General features: G+C 57.3%; 1 protein-coding gene and 1 non-coding gene across 2 annotated transcripts; both read right to left on the bottom strand.

The window, feature by feature from the left end:
- Positions 1-1,955: 1,955 nt before the first annotated feature.
- Positions 1,956-2,028, bottom strand: BESB_041490. Its single transcript has one exon. It is a non-coding gene; the product is annotated as a tRNA-Val (tRNA).
- Positions 2,029-2,306: 278 nt separating this feature from the next.
- On the bottom strand, positions 2,307-17,116 carry BESB_039260 (uncharacterized protein; the record flags this gene model as incomplete). The annotated part of the gene is made up of 19 exons (XM_029362512.1): positions 2,307-2,411; positions 3,202-3,360; positions 3,643-4,165; positions 4,629-4,661; positions 5,387-5,532; positions 5,727-5,784; positions 6,407-6,513; positions 7,228-7,335; positions 7,555-7,715; positions 8,072-8,297; positions 8,551-9,232; positions 9,694-9,875; positions 10,343-11,251; positions 11,735-11,811; positions 12,396-12,492; positions 13,019-13,136; positions 13,662-13,724; positions 14,364-14,572; positions 15,050-17,116. The coding sequence occupies 19 exons, from the start codon at positions 17,114-17,116 to the stop codon at positions 2,307-2,309; spliced, it is 6,030 nt and encodes a 2,009-aa protein (XP_029221477.1).
- Between the last annotated feature and the right edge of the window lie 1,929 nt (positions 17,117-19,045).

The following is a 19,045-nucleotide window of genomic DNA, read 5'->3' as shown; positions in this document are numbered from 1 at the left end:
GGATCAAAAAAGCATCAACAAAACTAATGGGCATTCAGAAGCAAGAGACATGCACACGCTAGTGGATTCGGCTCCACACAATGCCCTTGGTCTACTCAACAAACAAACTACCTTATAGGAACTTAAAAGAACGGTCATGGATACTGGTATCACGGGTGCGCCTATGAACACTCCCGTCCATGGGCACATAAGCTACAAAACCTGGGTTCTCAGTTTCGGCACTCTCGTAATAAAACAACAACCACAGTTTGAAGTGCTTCTCGTTTCCCGGTTTTCTCCGAAAGCACCTCTTCACAGCAGAATGGTACGGTTCTCATTGACGGGGAGACCAGCGGCAAGCAATCGCTCTCCCAGGCAGCTCGAAGCAGGACAGAGACGTTTGGAATCGTGGATAAGACAACCGCCCGGAAGCTAAAGAGGCGAGTCACCGGTGCGATCACTCAAATAACTTCCTCTCGCGGCAAACACGTGTGCTCGGGGTTGTTCCCTGTTGCGGCCGTCGCCAAAACATTGAGGGACTGTGCAGAGCATTTTTGGGGTAAACAGGCTTGCAGGCCTTGCCAGACATTGCAGGGCAACAGCGTATGACGTCGAGGACAAGAGGCGTGAACAAAGCCTCGATGAAAGCGCTGCTGACAAGCGCTCCCGAACGAGATTTGAGTGTCCTGGCGCAGGGTTCGTCAGGACAAAACGCTACACTGTAACAAGAACACACGGGTCAAAAACAGCGGAGTTGCTTTCCCAGGCAACGACAGACACAAGGGGAAAGCTTGACGGGAGAGGAAGGTAAAACGAACACAAGCGTTAACAGCTGCTTTGAGCAAGCGTCCTGCAGTTACGTTGTGTCTGGTATGTGGAGGGATTGAATGCTCTCAGGAACACACGCAGAGACCCCTTTAACGTAGTCATGTTTCTTAAAGTCGGCCTAGACAGATGCTAGCCACCGGGGCTTTTTGGACTGGCTGAAGGGGTCCCTCGAAAGGCGTGGATTTTTTTGCAGAGTCCGTTCAACGCGGGAACCTACTCTTCTTGAATTTGCGGCATCAGACTCTGAGTTCCGCATTACTGATTTGACACTATTCTGGCGAAGTTGCTTCCACATATATATATATATATATATATATATTTGGATCGACTCAATCACTGTCTGAAGCAAACGCACAATGGACTGAACGCATATAGGTGATGCTATGTGGTGCTACAGGAAAGTAAGTCCCGGCGCGTGCGATCCTGGCTGCACTTTGTGTGTCGACGCGCACAAACAAATCGAGCGGCCTCTACAAAGCGGGCCCCCCCACCCCGGCTGAATACATACAAAAGCGCTTTCTGTCGGGAAGAAAGCGGAGATTCACCTTCATGAGAGTGGCAAGCTGCCGGATGCCTCAAGAGTTCAGGTGAGTAGAGCTGCCTCGGGTGCAACCGTTGCAAGGGAAAATATGTCATCCCAGAGGCTATGGCAAAGAACGGGTGCGTTCTCATGGGGGAGAGTACGTTGCACGGCGGAAGAGAGAGCAAAGACGACGGCCGGGATAAACTGCATGGATGGAGAGCTCCCTCGAACAACGCGCTGGGAGCCAGCTTCCGAGTTGGCGGTTGCGCGCGAGAGAGCAAATTGAGCCCGGTGGAACGCGCGAGCGACAGACGGCTACGGGTCGTCACGGTAGTCAGCACATGAACATGGCTTCTCTGCGTCTTCAAACAGTCCCAAGAAAAATCACATCTCAGGGCTTTACTCATCGAAAACCGAGCGTGGCTCCGTGTGTGAGAACCAGCGAGTTTGATTGCGGTAGGAAGGCTCGCAGCTGGATGAGGAGTCAAGAAGCTGAAGAACTACAAAGCATCTTTGTCCCAGCTGAGGCTGTTAAAAGTCGTCAACAAAACACTCATGAAGATCACGATGGTCTTGCAATAAAAGTGTCTGCACGGAGAAAAGTGAAAGAACATGAAAAACAAAGTACGGGCACCGAGGATCGAACTCGGGATCTTCTGCGTGTTAGGCAGACGTCATAGCCACTAGACCATGCCCGCTTGTCTGCACCGTTCCTTCTGTGGAAGCTGATTAGTAGAAAAATCTTGTCTGGCAGGTAAAACGCCATCGCGACGATCTGTCCTTGATATCAAAACTTAGTATCGGAGCGCATCAGCCAGCGCATCCACCAAAGCCTGTGAAAAGGAGGCTGCAACGGACTGAAAAGTGTCTCGGTTGAGGCGTGTGCAGTGTTGAACACCGTTCCACCCATAGTGAAGGCGAGCTTGTGAGCTTGTGCCCAGCAACACTTTTCCGTGGTAGTGTGAGCCTTGGGCTTTCAGTGAGATCTGAGAAGCTTCCGAGCTGGCGTTGGCCTTCGCGCAGCGAACATGCTGGTAGGTAGGAAACGCTCTCCCTCTTTCCAGACGCGAACCCAGATCCCCTGAGCACACAATGGCAGAATGTAGTCACTGTGTGAACCACAGTGGTGCCATGCGTATGTGGCGAGTCTAGCGCTAAAGCAAGCATGTCTCTGTTGTCTCACTCTATGTGCCAAGGGGGCGGCAGCATGGCTTTGCGCAGTACCGGATGTCAGAACGACGTCAGCAGCGGAATTCCCTCAGAAACATCTGCGTAACCTGATGTCTGGGTATTGAGCAGCCACTACAAACCGAGCGTTTCGTACACCTGATGAATATCAGCTCCTTGGGCTCTCCGGACCTCTTGGCGTTTGGAGAGGTTTTTGAACGACGGAAACAAAGACTGCTGAGGAGGCGTGTCAGTGTCCCTCGGCAAATGAGACCGTCACCGCATTGCTTCCAAGGTGGCAATTTTCGACATTTTCTCTTCATTGAAGCAGCCGACTTGTGTAACTATTGCTGTCGTGTTACGTCCTTGAGGCCTTCGTTCTGTCAAATACATGAGACAGGTCTTTCCTGGAAGTTGGCGGACCGACTCGCTGGTCATTGCCAGGGATCAGTCCCCCGGTCGGGGTTTTCTTAGCATCACCTCTACTGACATCATATATGTTTCACAAGGATAGTTTCTTTGGGTGTTGATTCTTTTCGTCGAGCGTTTGCAGACGAAGCGAACATACTAAAACCACCGCGCTGAATCCCCATCCACGAGAATACTTTACATAGCAAACGATTCGAAACGGCTGACAAGCAGAGCGTCACTTCCGGCTCTTCCACGGGCATTGACCAAACACACTCGCTTCCGACCATCCTTACAAGCATGTCGACAAGGCTATCGTCGTCATCTTTCTCCGGTATATCGTCATCAGTGCCAAGTGAGGGCAGCAGAAAGTTCTCTAGCGATCCTTCTACGACAACCTCCGGCACGCCCTCCAGTTCATCTCTCTTGAGCGGAACAGCAACCGATTCATCGATCTGTCAAACCATGGAAACGACAACGTCTAGCCTGCGCGGAGCAAATATGACCAGCCGCTCGCTGCAGGGAACTTCCAGGGAAACCCTGTTCACATCGACAGGGTCTCAGACAAACTCAGATACCGGGAAGGGTTCAACGCAAACGAGAAGCAAATCAGGCGATGTCGTCGCTCCTGACTTTCCGACGTTCGTCAGCACGAGTGGACAGTCAGGAGTTTCGCAGCCTCCACAGAGAAGTGAAGCGACTTCAACTATGGGAAGGACGAGTCAAAGCTCACTCACGACATCGCAGTCTCTGTCAAAAGCCACGTCCTCGTCTTCCGATGTTTTCGCGAGTGCAGTCGCGCCATCGACTCTGTCATCTCGTTCCCAGAAATCACTCAACCTCTCCAGCAGCGTGACCGCGAGAAGTGGCACAACCGGGAGTTTCATTTTCTCTTCGCAGCGGTCCCTTGCAGCTTCTGGAGCAAGCGGCATGGCTACAGAGAAGTTTGCATCGAGGAAAGATTCGTTTTCTCCATGTATATGCCCCAGCGACACCGCCAAAGACCCGCCAAGCTGCAGACTTGCAAGCACCGGATCAGTAACTAGTTCGCTTTCGTCCTCAGAACAGAGCTTTTCCATTTCTTGCGGGCTTAAGATGACTTCGACTTCACGCCAAAACAGCTCCGGCGGGTCCGAATCAGCCAGTGAGAGCACAGCGCTTCGTTCCTTCCAGTCCTCTAAGCGCTCGGTAAAGCTGGACGGGACGAACGCTGATGCAGCGCGGCTGACCGCGTCGACTTCCCTCGCTTCTCCTGACATTCTGATTCAGACAAGCAAGTCGCAGACAGCAAAGAGCTCTGCGCACAGAAACTCTGCGGATCTGTCCAAGGCTGGCAACGCCCCTCTGTCCAGCGCCCCTTACGATTGCTCCCGATCGAAACGAGAGTCGGTTGCTTGACTGCAATGCGAAGCGAATACTGTGTATGGCAGAACCGAGCAAAACGTCGGAAACTGTGTGGCATTGATCTGCCAAGACCGTGGCGTGCATGTTTCTTTCGGTGGTGATGGGTAAGGGTACCCTCTGTGTTAGTTTCTGCGCTTTCCTCTCAGGCATCTGAGCATCATCTCGGGTCCCAGTCCACTACAGGAGTACGGTGTGCGGCGCAGTGACCCGCTGCGAGAAGGGGCGTCTGATTTTGCAAGCACATGCAGACGGACACGGGGGCACGGATGACGTGGCACAGAAAGTGCTATAGGGAAACTTACCTTATCGAAAAACGCACTCTTTAACAAGCGCAAACCGCGCTACAACCAACCTGCAAGACCATGAAACTCGATTCAGCCACGTCACGGGAAAAAACTCTTTGCAATCCCACGCTGGATAGGCGGTCGCGCTGATGATACGGGGGCCGACGCACGAGTACAAATATCTATATATATGTAGTGTTGCATCCTCACATGCAGTTTAAAGAAAGCCTATGTACAATGTAAAGCTTCTGAATGCTTGAGCAGCTGGCCTCTTCGTATTTATATATATATATATATATGTAGGGGGACAGATAAAGATACGGTTGTAGATATAAGAGCAGCAGAGAAAAGTTGAGGCATTTTTCGTCGCTCACCAGTGCGCTATTCCTTCTGCAGAAGATTCCTGACAACCTCGACGACCCGCTTTTCACCTTCGGATAGACGGAAGCAAGGTTGGCTGTGCGTTCGGCAGTCTTGCCACAGCTTGAGCTGCCGCATCCACCTTTGCAAAATAACGTCAAAGGCCGCCCGAATCTGCCTGATTCAAGAAACAGACACAATCGCTCGAAAGAGGGTTTCCACTCAAGCACGTGGCCACCGGTGGAGGCACGCACGCGAACGAGACCCTGACTTGCTCAAATCCCGTCACCCACGCACAGGTGTGCTTTGCACGCGCATGCAAGAAAAATCTATCCCAGCGCAGATATCGCTGCTGTCCGCTAAGTATTTCGCCCACTACAAGGAGCAAGCCTTTGTCTTCTACGGAGCACGAATTCCGTCAAAGGAGCCTTACCTCAGCAAAGCAGCGGTGCCAGGGCTCAGACCTATGGACAGCCAATCATCGAAGACAACCCTTGACTCAAACCAAAATATCTCCAAGTTTCCACATAGAAGAAGAAGAGCGAGCGGGCTCACGCGCGTCACGTCGCGGAGGCAAGCCTGTCAGACGCAAACGCAGAGAGTCAAAGACTGCCGTTTCGGCGACGCCTCATAGCAGCCTCCGCAAAATACACTTTTCCTCCACCATACTCAGCAATGCCCTCTTACGCTGTAAACAGATAGATTCCATGCAGCAAGTGCAGCACTGCAATGTGTCAGCTTCATTTTCGTTTCCTTCATTCCTCTAAGCTCACTCTGGCGGGACAGCCTGAGGTTCGGGGAGTAGTCGTTTTCTCCTGATACGCGACGATGCTGAGCGCATACTCAACACCGATACCCCAGAAAACGTGTATACAATCGTACTCCCCTTGTTTGACAGCACCCTGCGTACAAAGGAATGCCGTGCAGGCATAGGGAAGAGTAGATCCATATCATACCAGAGATTAAACAAGCGCGTGCTCCCGATCAAGTTGCAACACAGGATGTTAAACCAGTGGAGAGATGGCTCCTTCGGCCGCTTATCGGACGCGGTGAAGGGGGCGTGTGCCGTTCCGTTAGAGTCGTATGTTGGTGCGTGACACCCTGTCTGTTCGCACTGTGTTCTTCGAATCAAGCTGCGAAGCATGAGCGTCATTCCCTGGAAGCATGCTGTTTCGTTGTGCCGGCTTTCGGCTCCCTCCTTGTTGGAGTGAGCACGTGTATGTAAGGCCCGGATATTGTGCTGGCGTTTGTATTGCCCCGTGCGCGGTGTCTCTGCATACTTCTTCGTGTGCGCCAAGCTTTGAGCGGTGTCAGAAGTGGTGCATCTCTGCGCTGTGCAGCTTCCCCTCTGCGATGTTGTATCTGTCATGGGCCGCCGACCACCTCTAAGGTTGAGTATTCGCTCCCCTCAGCGCCTTGGTCTGAAACGCGAGGCTGCATTCTCTCGACTAACCTCGGCATCCCCGTGTCGGCATTTTGCTGGTGCAACTTAGCGGTGTCCGCGCTGCCGTGCGTAGTGTAGGCAGGCGATTTTCCGGCCGGCAATGCTAATACCGCCACCTGCGGGGAGGAAAATCCGCACGCAGCCAAAAGCGACAGCCGACGCCGCAGATGTGCGCACGTGAGACACAAGGCGTTGGCTGGGGCGCCGCGCCCGGTGCTGCGACTCCCGCGAAGAAAGGACGCCGTGCACCCAGCGAGGCGAACGTGGAGGCTGCTTTCCGCGTCCGAAGCTGCCTGCAAATGGCGCTGGCACGACACGTAGACCTGCGAGCACCCTGGGTGGGCTGAAACACTCCATTTCCGCACACGTAAGACGGAGATCCAACTCAGCGCATGAACGCGAGATATGACATGCAGGCGCACACGAGGACGCAGCGAGCAAGTAGCGAAACAAGGAAAAGCCGAGCGAGCCCGGGGGCCGTCAGGGGAGAAAAAAACATGCAGCATGGCATGCACGTAGACAAGCCGCGGACCGCCGCCCCCCCCCTCGTCCCCGGGTCGTATAGCTCATGGCTTCGCCTCCATGGCTGTTGAGAGAGATGCATGGTGGCGGGGGGAAAACGCCACGGAGCGTAACGAGAGCAGAACCTTCAGAGGTATGGCTTCACCTGAGAACAGGATTCGACAGCGACCGGGCGAGGAGCTGCCAGCACCGCCGAATGCGAGAGCCCAGCAACGGTCTGTTTGCGTCATCCGCGCGTAATGGAAAGGAGTGCACCAAGCGCTAGCGCGGACACGAGCGCCAGCACGGCTGGCAATCAGATTCCTTACCTGCGGGTAGAGTGCCGCGGTCACGAGTGCGCGGACAAGATTCAGTTCCTCTCGCTTGGACGCGACTGAAGGTGCCAAAAGGTCGGTGAGTCCCGCACTGACGAGGGCCTAAGAAAAGGCGCGCAACGCGAGGAGAGCGCGAGGCACTGAAGCCGCATCCAGTGGAGTTTTCGTTGTCCAACCGCGAAAGCTCGTATCTGCGCCAGGAGCGAAACTTGCCGCGGAGGCGCGCACGATATCGATGAATCGATGAAGCAACACTAGTGACGCACACATGTTGTCGCGGAGCTGCTCACGATGCAGCGAACCGCGCCGCGGCTTCCTCACCGTGCGAAGGTTCCGCTTCCGTTTTAAGGCTCGACTCGCCGTTGACAGCTCGACACAAAACTGATTGACAAAGGACCTCTGGGCGTCTCTGCCTTTCTCGCGCTCGGCTTCCAGCCCCGCAACCGCGCGCCAGCGAGCGACGTGGTCGCCTCCGGAGCCGTCTGACGAACGACAAACAAACAAGCAAGCATCTACGAAGCCCTGGACGACTGTACCCACGCGCTCCCAGAGTCACACGGGCATCCACAGACGCATGCAGAGGGTGTGCCTAAAGACTCGGGCGTGCAAAAGTGCATGACCCTGCCTCATAGTCCATGTCCTGGCTGACAAACTCCTTCTACGTCTCCTCTACAGCCTCCAACTTGCATATGCATGCGCTGCAACGTTCTTCTTCCCGCCCTTGGCATTCAGTCCGCGCGCCAGCGCACGCATATGGCTCCCAACAACAAACGCACATACATATTGTGTGAACGCGCGTTTCACGCTGTGCTCGGACGGGGGCCTCGTCCGCTCCTACCGCTCAGCTTCCTCTTGGCCGCGGCGACGTCCTGTGGATGTCGCGCAAAAGTGGCAAAGATATCTCCTGGGGAATCGAGAATCGCCGCCAGCGTGAGCGCGGCGTCCTGACAGCCTAAGAGCGACCCGAGAATGAGCAGCTTCCCAATCGAAGCCTCGACTGGCAGACGCGCGAGTTGCCATCCCAGCGGGCTTAGCTCACAGGCCTCCTGTGCGTAGGCCCTCAGCTGCAGAAACCAGAAACGAGACAGGCAGAAAGGTGCGCGCTCTCCTCCCTAGCACCGGCTCGTAGTCTAAAAATATGGGCTCCAAAGAAGGATCCACCGACGCACGAATGCATGCTGCATCCACATACGTCTACACCTGGTATCTGTGCTCGGAGGCGTGCCGACATCCTGATGCAGCCGTATCTGTGCATGCGTGAGAAAGCATATCCGTTCTTCCGTCGCGAGTGCGCGCGCCTGCTGGCTTGTATCTCACCTGGCGCTGGCTGTTGTAGTTCTCGTTTCTGCGCGCGCCTTTTTTCGCAAGTTTGTTTCCTCTTCCTTGTAGGAACGCAGCGAGCGCGTCTAGAGCCCCGACGGCCGTCCGGTGGCTCTCGATAGCGCCGCAGGAACACAAGGCATCGCTGCATAGGCACACCCAGTTTTTCAGGCTCTTGGAGCTGCGAGGCGGCGGCGCCTGAGGTGCCGCAGCCGCGCTGGCGCAGCCCACCGGGCGCGTAGGTTTCGACTCCGCCCACCGCGTCGCCTCCTTGCCAGTTTTCTCCGCTCTCACGAAGTCTTCCATCCACAGGCGCGCAGGCGCAGAGGCTCCCGCGGTGCCCTTCTCCGGCGACGTCGACCGCGAAGAGATATGCGAAGACGAAGTTAACGAAGAGCGCGGAGAGAAGGAAGAGGAAGAAGGCAAAGAAGGAGAGGATGATGAACAAGAAAACGACGGGGAAGAAGAGGAAGAAGACGAGAGAGAAGACGAGGAAGAAGAGGATGAAGGAGAGGAGGACGCGGAGGAAGCATCGAGGATGGGATCTGAAATTTGGGCGAAGGCCGCAGACGCAGGCTGGACGGCTTGAATCGTGTGGATATGTTGCAGAGCCGCGCAGACGTGCAGCGGGTCGGGCGGGTCCATGGCTTCGGCGAAGAGCCGCGGGGGGTGGTCAAGGCTGAAGGGAAGGGAAAACATCCGGCGAAATCGTTTCGAAAAAAAGATAAACAGCCCCTTCAAGACCCTGCATACGTATTCACGTTCCCTGCGGGACTTGGCGCGGCGGCAGGGGCAGTCGCGGCTATCCGTGCTTCTGCGCCAGCCTCCGCTTCGATTTTGCGTACTGCGTGCGAACTCTGTAGCGGTCACCACTAAAGCCCTATAAAGATACGCTGCGGTGACTTATCCAGGCGGGCACTCGACTCAGAGAGCTGTGTGCCTGGAAACGCTGTAGATGAACACACAAAGGTGGTGGTGGCGAGGCAGGGAGTGCGGGTCCCGTAGCCGCAGAGCAGGCCCAGGCGTAGAGCCACACTTTCCCGTAGAAATATGACGCCAATCGAGTCTACCCGAGTGAGAGCTGCATTATTCCTGGCAGATGCAAATTCATGCCCGGCGCTGGCTCGCTGGCTCGCATACCGCAAGGCAAGAAGCTGAATGCAGATTTCCTCCAGAGGCCTGCGGAGGATCTCCGGCACCATGTCCGGCTGCATGTCTCGCGCGAATGTCAGCGAGCTATACAGCGCGCAGTACAGCCCCGGCGCGACGCGGCCTGCGCGGCCCTTGCGCTGCAACACATTCGCTCGCGTTGTCCAGACGTCCTGAGAAACGAAGTTGAAATTCCACCAGCAGCTTGCGAGCGCAGATTGATGGACACGTATCCTTATTGGTGAGGCTGTATGTATATGTGTATGTGTTAATATGTATGTAGAAATATATAAGGCGTATATGTGTAAAAAAAATATATATATCTGGCCCTGAGGTATGAGAGGATATGCCGGCGAGGGAGCGAGACGAGACAGCCGGGCAGCGGCTTCGAACACGCGAGGCGCCCTTCGTGTGCGTAAAGATCACTGCGTATTGTTCTACCCCAACCACTGAGACTACGAAGTCATGGAATTGGGACCGTGACTGCCTTTCGATATATGTTTAGATCGAAAACGGCAGGGCGGCAAGAGAAAGTATGTGCGCACGGAGACAGGCGGACGCCGCAACCGCATTCCTGCATTTTCTGAGGCTACAATACCGTATAGCTGCATGCAGGATATTTTTCATCGATCCCCGGTACCTCGAAGAGGGAGAGCCTTGCGGCGCTTTTGAAGCTCTTCGTTCTCTGGAGGCCCGAGTCAATCACGAAGCTGACGTCGTCGATTGTGACAGAAGTTTCAGCGATGTTGGTGGTCAAGATGATCTTTCTCTTGCCCTTGGGAGGCGCCTCAAAAGCTCTTTTCTGTTCCTCCACGGACAGTCTCGAGTGCAGTGCGACGACGTGGAAGGGCGACGACAACGCGTGTGCGCAACGAGAGTGGCTGCGTTTGTGTGCGAGGCGCTGGGCTCGCCTTCGCGAGTCCGGGTACGTGGCTCGTTCTTCGGCGTTGCTGCCGAGCTTGCCCAGCGCGTCTATGCAGTGCCTGATTTCATACACACCCGGCAGGAAGATCAGAATCGCCCCGCCGCCGCACACTGGCGCAAAGAGATCCGCGGCGCTCTTTTTGAACGCTTCCATTGACGCCCGCACTTCCAGCGCCTGCGCACTGTCTCCGCCCTGCGGCGCGTAGCGCGGCAGACCTGGGGGCGGCGATGTGCACGCAGAAGGCGCGAAACACACTCCAGGAACGAGCCGCAGTGCCGGCAGGTCTGCACATGCAGCCGAGGCCGCTGGAGGCTGAGACGGCGATGGCGAAGCGAAGGCAGAGCGAGGCAGCCGCAGCGAAGATGAGGCAGCAGAGAGTGAGGGCGCCGCACACGAGGCGCTCTCGCGGGAAGACGTGGACGCGGGCGGAGTGCCGGTGCAGGGCATCGCGTGGCTGTCGTGAATCCAAGCCACGAGAGCCGCAATCAATCCGTAGTTGACCTCGGACTCCGTGCGCAGCGCCACCCGCTGCAGGAGGGGCATAGGCAAATTCGCATACGGCGCGTGCTCCCGCAGACGCGCCTCTGCAGCTGCCGTCAGCGAGTTCTTCTCGTCGCTTGGAGGCTGAAAAGCGAAACGCACGCACAGACGACCTCCAAAGGCGCTGGTGCTCCGCCTTAAGGCAGCGCACAAGCCGGAGCGCCAGGAGATCGCATCGCCGAATCGAAGGCAAGCACCGCAAAGGGATGCCGAGGGGCGGGGGCGCGCGACACCTCACCCTCGGATAAGCGCCGACGGGAAAGACTGTGCGCTGTGAGACAAGAAAGGAGCAGCTCAGCAGCGAGCGGAGACAACGCCGCGAAGAGGGCGACGCCTGCGGCAAGCGCCACGCAAAGGGAGGTTCGCCCTTCCCTTTCGTCTGGGCATATGTCTCCTGATCTAACACCAACGCGCGCGTGCCGCGTGTCTCAGCGCCCGCGAATGGGGAAGATTGGACCTGCGCAGCTTGCTGACGTCGCCGGTCCTATTTGCGCCGCCTCTCAGCTTTGGAGGCGCTGCACCTGCGTGTGGCTTGGCTTCTCGTGCGTCTGACGTCTGAGCTCTCACCTCGGTCTGCGTCTGCGTGTCATCCACGAAATGAAGAACGTTCTCCAGGAAGAGCGTCGAGACAGGGAAAGTGCGGCCTAGGCATCCCAGACACAGGCGACAGCCCCACAGCGCCCTGGCGGCCCCTTTTATCTCGTTTCTGCTTTCTAGATCCGTCCCTTTTTACTTGAAGCTTTGCTAGCGTCCCAGCCTCTCGCTGCCTGTTGTTCAGGTTCTCATGAACGTGCGGAGGCGCGACACCAACATGACCGCAAACTGAGACGCCACGCGTCTGCCCCCCTCCGGGTCAGGCGGCCTGGAGGATGATGATGATTTCGCCGCCTAAGCCGCTTGCTTACTGTCGAGAGTCGCTTGCGCACAGACGGCTGTGCGTCAGCGCTGCGTGAACAGATGCGCCTCCATACTTACATCTGCGCATAACCGCGTGTATATCTACCGACATGCACGCATGCGTCTTTTGTTTGTGCAAGTGAAGAGGCACGGCACGCGCATATGCGTGTCCCAGATGGATGCGTGTTTGTGCGTGAGCCACTACAGAGATATGCACACAACTGAAGGGGCACCTGCGTCTGTAGATGTGATCATAGACCCTAAAGGATTCGTGTAGGGATACCTGTGCATCTCTAGAGGTACAGAATGAGGCGCAACCGTCTAAGCCTACCTTGCACGCAAAGCATGCAGATGTTGTTGCCGAAGTAGGACGCATACGCCCCTGTATTGATTGAGGCTGACATAAGCACCACCCGCAGGGTGGGTCGCTGAGTACAAGCAAAAAACACTGGACGAGTCCTACCCATATGCTGCCCTCTGGTGCGCGCCTTGCATGATTACGAAAGCCGCGCATAGGGCTGATGTATCGGCGCACACACGACGAGCAGATACACCTCCGTTGACAGAGGCGACGCCCAAAACGCAGAGACCGACAGCTGCGACAGCAAAAACGGACTGCAGACGTTCAGGTAGTAGCTCCCGAATATGCTCTACAAAAGCCTCCTCGAGGAGCGCGTCCCGATGCAGGCCGAGTCACGCCGAGGGGGCGAGCGGGGAAGACGATATGTGTAACGGTAAAGCTTTAACCGAGCGCCATGTTGTCTACGCAAATCCGAAAGCGCTGGCAGTCCTGCAGGGCATGGTCCTTAGCTCTAGAGCCATTCGAGCCGCCGACATCGCTAACCCAGCGTCCACACACTGCATAGACGCAGGCAGGCGAGTCCAGAGAGGTCAGCGGAAAGACTGGAATATCCTCAAACAAACCCCACGCCGTGGGATCTTCAGCGTCCTCACCGCAGGCAAAATACGTTTGAGGAGCACGAGAAGCATATCCGTTTCCAGACTTCGCTCATGAACCTCGTCGAGAAACAGATGTGTCACGTCCTCGAGGCGGCGGTCACTCTCCATCATGCTGCGCCACAAAGGAGTCGGCATGGAGCGTAGAGGTTCAGAGCGAATGGAACACATCTGCTTCGCGCGCCACGCAGAACGCCCAGCACCCACTGCAAGAGACTCGGCTCCCACATGCTCGCGTGACGCTGCGCGATGCCTCCGTACAGAAACGCAGCGAAAGACTGTACACATGCACACATGCGCTCATGTAGATATCTGTGTGGGGCGTATGTTGCACGATATATATGTGTGCTTGTATGGCATACCAAAACAGGTACACACTGGAAGCGAAAGCAAAACGCCTAGCCAAAGGCAGCAGCTCAGATTCGTTAGTTAGGTCGCTGCCGAATTGTTTACGTGACGTAAGCGAAAGTCCCATCTTCAGAATCGCAGTATCGGCCGAGCATGTCCGTAGAACCCGCAAGCGGTTCGAATCTCTATATCGAAACGGGAGATGTCTCGAGAGACCTCCTGGAAGCAACAGCAAGTAGACATGACTATTTTTCAGCTTCTTCTGGGCAGTAATCCGACTCTCCCTCCTCACCGAAAGAGGACACCCGTCGTGCAAACAAGCAGACGCGTGTCTGGGCCTCGCTTTCCTTCCAGTCTGCAAAAACCACAGTTACAACGCGCCGCGAAGACAGGCAGAAGACATCCACGCAAGCATGTATGTATATATATATATATATAAAGAGAGACATATACATATATATCTGCACATATATATTCATAGACATATATGTGCAGGGCGGTGGACGAGCTACATGAGAACGCTCAAGCGTATATATGTACAATTGTACGCAGGCAAACAGGCTCGCGCTCTGTTTGCAATTTTACCGCAGCCTGCAGGTGTCATGGGCAAGGAAACGGCTCAGGATCGAGACACCGCAGGCCAAGGAAGGAAGGCGACGCTCGAAGCCTTTCACCGTCGGTACACGGCTGCAGATATGACTCCTGAAGATTCCGCCACGCTATCAACGAGGCGTCGCCACGCCGTATCGGGCGAGCGCTTCATCGCGCGAAGCAGGCGAGCAGGCAGATGAAGGATCGGAGACGCGCAGAGAGACAACGCGCAGTAGAGAGCTCGATTTGCCGCCCGATGCTCACGTGGACGAGGGAGACAGATCCATGCATGAATGGAGGCATCCTTGACGCCCGAGATTAAGGCGCAGATACAAAAAGGCGAGTGAACCGCCGGCGGCAGCCATGCACGCGGTCTCCAATGTCTCCGCGTGGGCTCACTCACCGGACTTGGTAGCCGACGGTGCGGCCTGCGCCGCCTTCATCCATTTCTTCGCCGATTCGCTCGGCAACGGAAACTGCGCATATGCGTCTGGCTTGCGCCATGACGACGAAGGAGGCCGCCGCGCGCCTCCGCTCCAGGCACGCCTCCCACGCATACTGCGGCAGCTGCGTGGTCTTCCCGCAGCCTGTCTCTCCGGAGACGAGAACGACCTGCAGAGACACGCAAGCGCCGCCGAACGAGAAGCTATTGAGTTACCAGGTCGCGCAGGACTGCGAATGCACGTGTAACGGGGAATACCCAACGCATGGTGCATGCGGCGGTGTGCTTCCTGCAAGTCGCCTCTCTCTCTGGACCAGAAGTTCGGGGTCCTCTTGGCGCTCCTCCCACTCTCACCGTCTGTCGTGCTTACAGACAGCTTTCTCTCCTTTCCTTGTTCTTTAGATCTTCTGTAGGCGCAGCGTGCCTTCCACATTCTGTGTCCGCCTTTCGCGTCTTCCGTGCTACGGATCGGTTTCGGTACGTACTTTCCTTTGTTCTGTGTGACTCGCACTTTCAGCTCATAAAGCGCCTACCCTAACGTCATTGAACCGCCTCCATCATCTCTCGCTCGGTCTCTTTTCCAGCGTCGTCGTGTCTATAGCCGTCTCTAAGCCGTCAGACAGCTGTGTGTTTTCTTATCGGCTTACTTGGTGCGTATCTAGCGCCTCCAGGAACTCGGCGCGGTGTTTGTAGACCGGGAGTTCTCGCCTCTTCGTTTGAAAGGGGCCGCATCTGCTCATCCAAGCGGCATACAGACCTTCACTCTCAGCACGCGTCGCCGCGACTCGCGCGTGCGCCGCCTCAATGTCGGCCTGCTGAAGCGCCTCCAGCGTCTCCTCACGCCCCCCTGATTCCCAGTCGCCCTCCTGCGCCTCGCGGCCCCTGGCGTCCTTCGCGTGTCTGCCGCTCTCTGTGGAGTTCTTGGTATCGCTGACTCTTCCAAATCGTCCCCCGTGTAACAGTCCGTCCTCGCGCGCGTTCAAGACAGCAAGTTGTCGTCCGCTTAACGCGGTATCTGGTGCCTGCCACTTGGCTGATGCAGCTACGCTGCCAGGCGTGTCGCCCGCGACAGTCTCCAGCGTTCCCCTTCGTGTGCAGACTCCCGCATCTTCCTCGCTCTCTCTCCTCTTCCCAGCTGTCGCCCTCTTGTCTGTATCTGTTTGCGCGTCTCTCTCCGTTTCCCTCGTCCCCAGGCTCTTCCTCGCAGCGTCCTCGGTGGCCTGTCGGCTGCCACGCACCGACCGCAGTCCGCCTGCCGCTGGCGCCCGCGTGCATGCAGTCTCAGCGCTCGCTGGAATCCCTCGTTGCGTGTGGCTCGCGCCTCTTTCTGCTGCAGCGCCTGCGCTGCCCCCCAGCTCAGCAATGGACAAACGCGTCGCTGGCGAGACGGGGCTCGCGTCTGCCAAACCCAGACTCCATCTGCCGTTCTCGCGCCGCGTCTCGCGAGCGCCCTGCGCTGTCTGCCTCTTGACAGCCCTAGCTGCTGCGGGCGGAATTCGGACCAGAAACTCGGGATTCTGAGAGGCTGCGGGCGCGTCGTGGGCGATGCTCGCGGAGGCGTACAGGATCTCCAGGCAACGCGAGAGGAGCAGGGCCGCGGCGCGGAGGCGGAGCTGCGAGAGCGTGTGTTCCTTCTTGGCCTGCCTTGCCTGTCGCGAACGTCCAGCGGCAATCGAGAGGTTGAAGCTCTTCTCCACGGACAAGGCTAGCCGCGCCAGCGCCACATCCGACGGCGCCACCGCGGAGCAGCTGCTTGGGGCGCTCGCAGGCGCAGCCGCAGACGAGAAGAAACGTCGCCGGCGTTCGCGAATGTACCGACAGCACGCGAGGCTGGTGGCGACCGCGCTCGAGGAGAAGCCTAGGGCTTTGAGCCGCGCAGCGGTCCGCGCCTCAACGGCTTCCCAAAACTTGTTGAGGCCGTCGCGAATCGGTTCCTTGCCTCCTCCGGGCGTCTCCGCTGCGCGCACCTCACCCCCTTCGATGCCCCCCGTGTCCTGTGGCTCGTATGGGTGCTGCGAAGAAGCGCAGGAGGCGGAGGAAGACGGCGAAGGTGCCGAGGTCCCGGGATCGCTGCTGGAGCTTGGAGTCGATGTGTCGTAGCGTTTGTCGCCAGCGTGCTGCTCAGCGAGCACCCAGGCATACGAACAGAATCCGCGCGCGTCGAACGCAGCTGCCGCGGAAGCCCCTTTCGCCGAGGGCGCCGACGAAGGAGAGAACGAAGAAGGAAAACAGAGACAGCGTTGGATCTCGAGGAGGTCTGACCGCGACAAGGGCACGCTCGGATCCCCTTCCAGCCCACACCATTCGGCAGACTTCGCCGCGGACCGCTGAGAGGGAAGGGGAGGCGCAACGAAGGGATGCGAGGCGTGTGAAAGTGGCGCAGTCGAGGGTGAGTGCGGAGAGCCTGAAGGGTCAGTCGAAGGGGCTCCGGCGCCCGCAGCCTCCGACGCGCGCTCCACACGCGCAGCTGCAGAGATCGACAAATCTCCGCAGTCTCGGAAGGCGGCCGCCGCGGCAAGGTCTGTGTCCGCGAACCCAGCCGGCAACGGCAGAACAGGCTCCAGGAGGGCCTCGTCGAAGTCGCCAGGCGTGGGAGCACCCCTCCGCGCCCCTACGGATCGGCGCTCGCCGCGGCCCTCCTCGCCCAGCGCGGTCGCAGAGGCGGCGAGCCCGCCCCCGCCCCCGCGCCGGTTCCGCCGTACACTGCGCCCCATTCGGTTACCGAGGAGGCTAGAAAGTGGCTGTGGACAGGAAAGAATCGAAAGCCACAAAAAAGCGGCAAAAAGGGAGCCTGTTCGGGTGCCGAGTCAACGGTGACGAAATGGTCGATGGATGGGGAGAAAGAAGACAGGAAACGAGTAGTGCGGATTCTGATTATTGAGACCGGAAGGGGCGCAGAAGAAAAGCGCGAGAACAACTGAGAGGCACGGTCAGATTCTTCGAGGAGCTGAAAGCTCTCCGTCTGCTCAAAGTCGAGGCGTGGCACTACGTTTCCTCACATGCAGGATCAACAAGAGCAAGCTGGGACGTCGTCAGGCGCGCCGAGTCACAGAGAACAAGAAGGCAAAAAGGTAGAATCTTCGCAGGGCCGCTCGCGGTGCATATTCGTCTGTTCTTGGGCAAAATGTTCTGCAGGCGACTCGTCTGAGCACAGACTCTCACGCGCGATCTCCAAGGCGCCAGCGCCACGCGGGAAAACGGATGGACTGAGAGATCTGCGCGTCTTCGGGATCGCGCTTGAGCGCCCAGAATTTCTCTTGAAGCTGCTCTTCAAAGAGGCAAAATGCGTCGCAGTTTACCTCGTTGCCAACACGGGCGGGCGGAGACCTCGTCGCGCCAGCACGAAGCTCATCGCGGGCTCCTGCCTGTCTCCTGGCGCGCATTGCACACGGCGAGTCGAGCCAACGGGCTCGAAGGGAACAAGAGACTCGGCCGCATTCGTCGAAGCTCGTGGCAGATTCGTCTCTTTCCCAGCGAGGGCGTCCGCTCAAGGCTTTTCTGCGCGTGTGTCAGCATCGCTACATCGCCTCCGCGGCTCGCTCGACGCGAACATCCGCTGCAGTCCGCGGCCCGCGGTTGCAGCCTCACACCCCCGAGCGCGCGAAGCAGACAAAATGAAAGTCGGGGACGCCCAACAGTGTGTCTACGAAGCTCTGTCGAGCGTGTCTGTGGAGACCAGCAAACGGGAGTGCGGATTGTTTCTCAGAAGATGTGGGAAAGCGTCGTGCGCCGGCGGCCTCACGGTCGCCCTTGAGCCTGTCGCGACGCATGCGCGCGTCCTCCAGCAGGGACGCGGTCGGGGAAAACGGCGACGCTCTTTAGCGGAGACCTCCATGGGTAACCACAGCAGTCAGGGAAACGAGGACGAGCGTAAAAGTGAGTCTGTAGAAGGGCACAGAGACGAGAGAAAGGGGAAGGGGGGGTGCGCGATCTGTACAGAGAGCATAGCAGGACGCAGCGCAGGCGAGTCGCAAGGCCGCCAGCAAGACAAACGCGCGGAGTCCTTCTCTGTCTCTCACCGTGCATCTGGGTTGCGCGCTGCGGCAAGGAGCGGCACTTTTTTCTCCTTCCATACGTCCCGTGTTTTTTAATTCTGTCTCTCCTTCTGTGTGACAACACACAGGCGTCAGTCGTGATCATCTCGCACTCCTGGCTCTGTCTCGGAGTCGGCGCCGATGCATGTACGCCAGCGCGCGGCCTGTGTCGCTTGCCTTGCGCTATGAGTTCCTCTCTATGATTCCCTCTCATACTAAGTTATCGTGGTTTTTTCCTTCCTCAGGGGACCGCTAAAAGCTGTCTGAGGCAGTACGCATTCGGCCTGACCAACTTAAACCACGAAAAACTACCGACCGAGTTTGTTCGAGGAAACTGTCTGATGCAACGATCCACGCATTTCCGGTCGAGAAGACAGGCTACGTGTTGATGCCGCGTCTTTTCCCTCTCTCAGTGCACTCGCAGGCCAGTCCTCTCACCCAGACCAAGAGACGTTTCGTGTGTTTCGATGCAGTTTCGTGGAGGCTCGAGAACGGAAGGGCGCACGCATTCGCCTCCACTGCGGTTTTTGGAAGCCCCTCTTCTGCGTTTCTGTGCTGCACGACGTTTCCTGTTGTAAGCCCCCGCATTTGTCAAAACGCGCTTAGAGC

This window comes from Besnoitia besnoiti, chromosome II, assembly GCF_002563875.1.
Source record: "Besnoitia besnoiti strain Bb-Ger1 chromosome II, whole genome shotgun sequence".
Classification (NCBI taxonomy): Eukaryota; Apicomplexa; class Conoidasida; order Eucoccidiorida; family Sarcocystidae; genus Besnoitia; species Besnoitia besnoiti.
The sequence above is the reverse complement of the archived record's forward strand: the minus strand, read 5'-3'. Positions and strand labels throughout refer to the sequence as shown.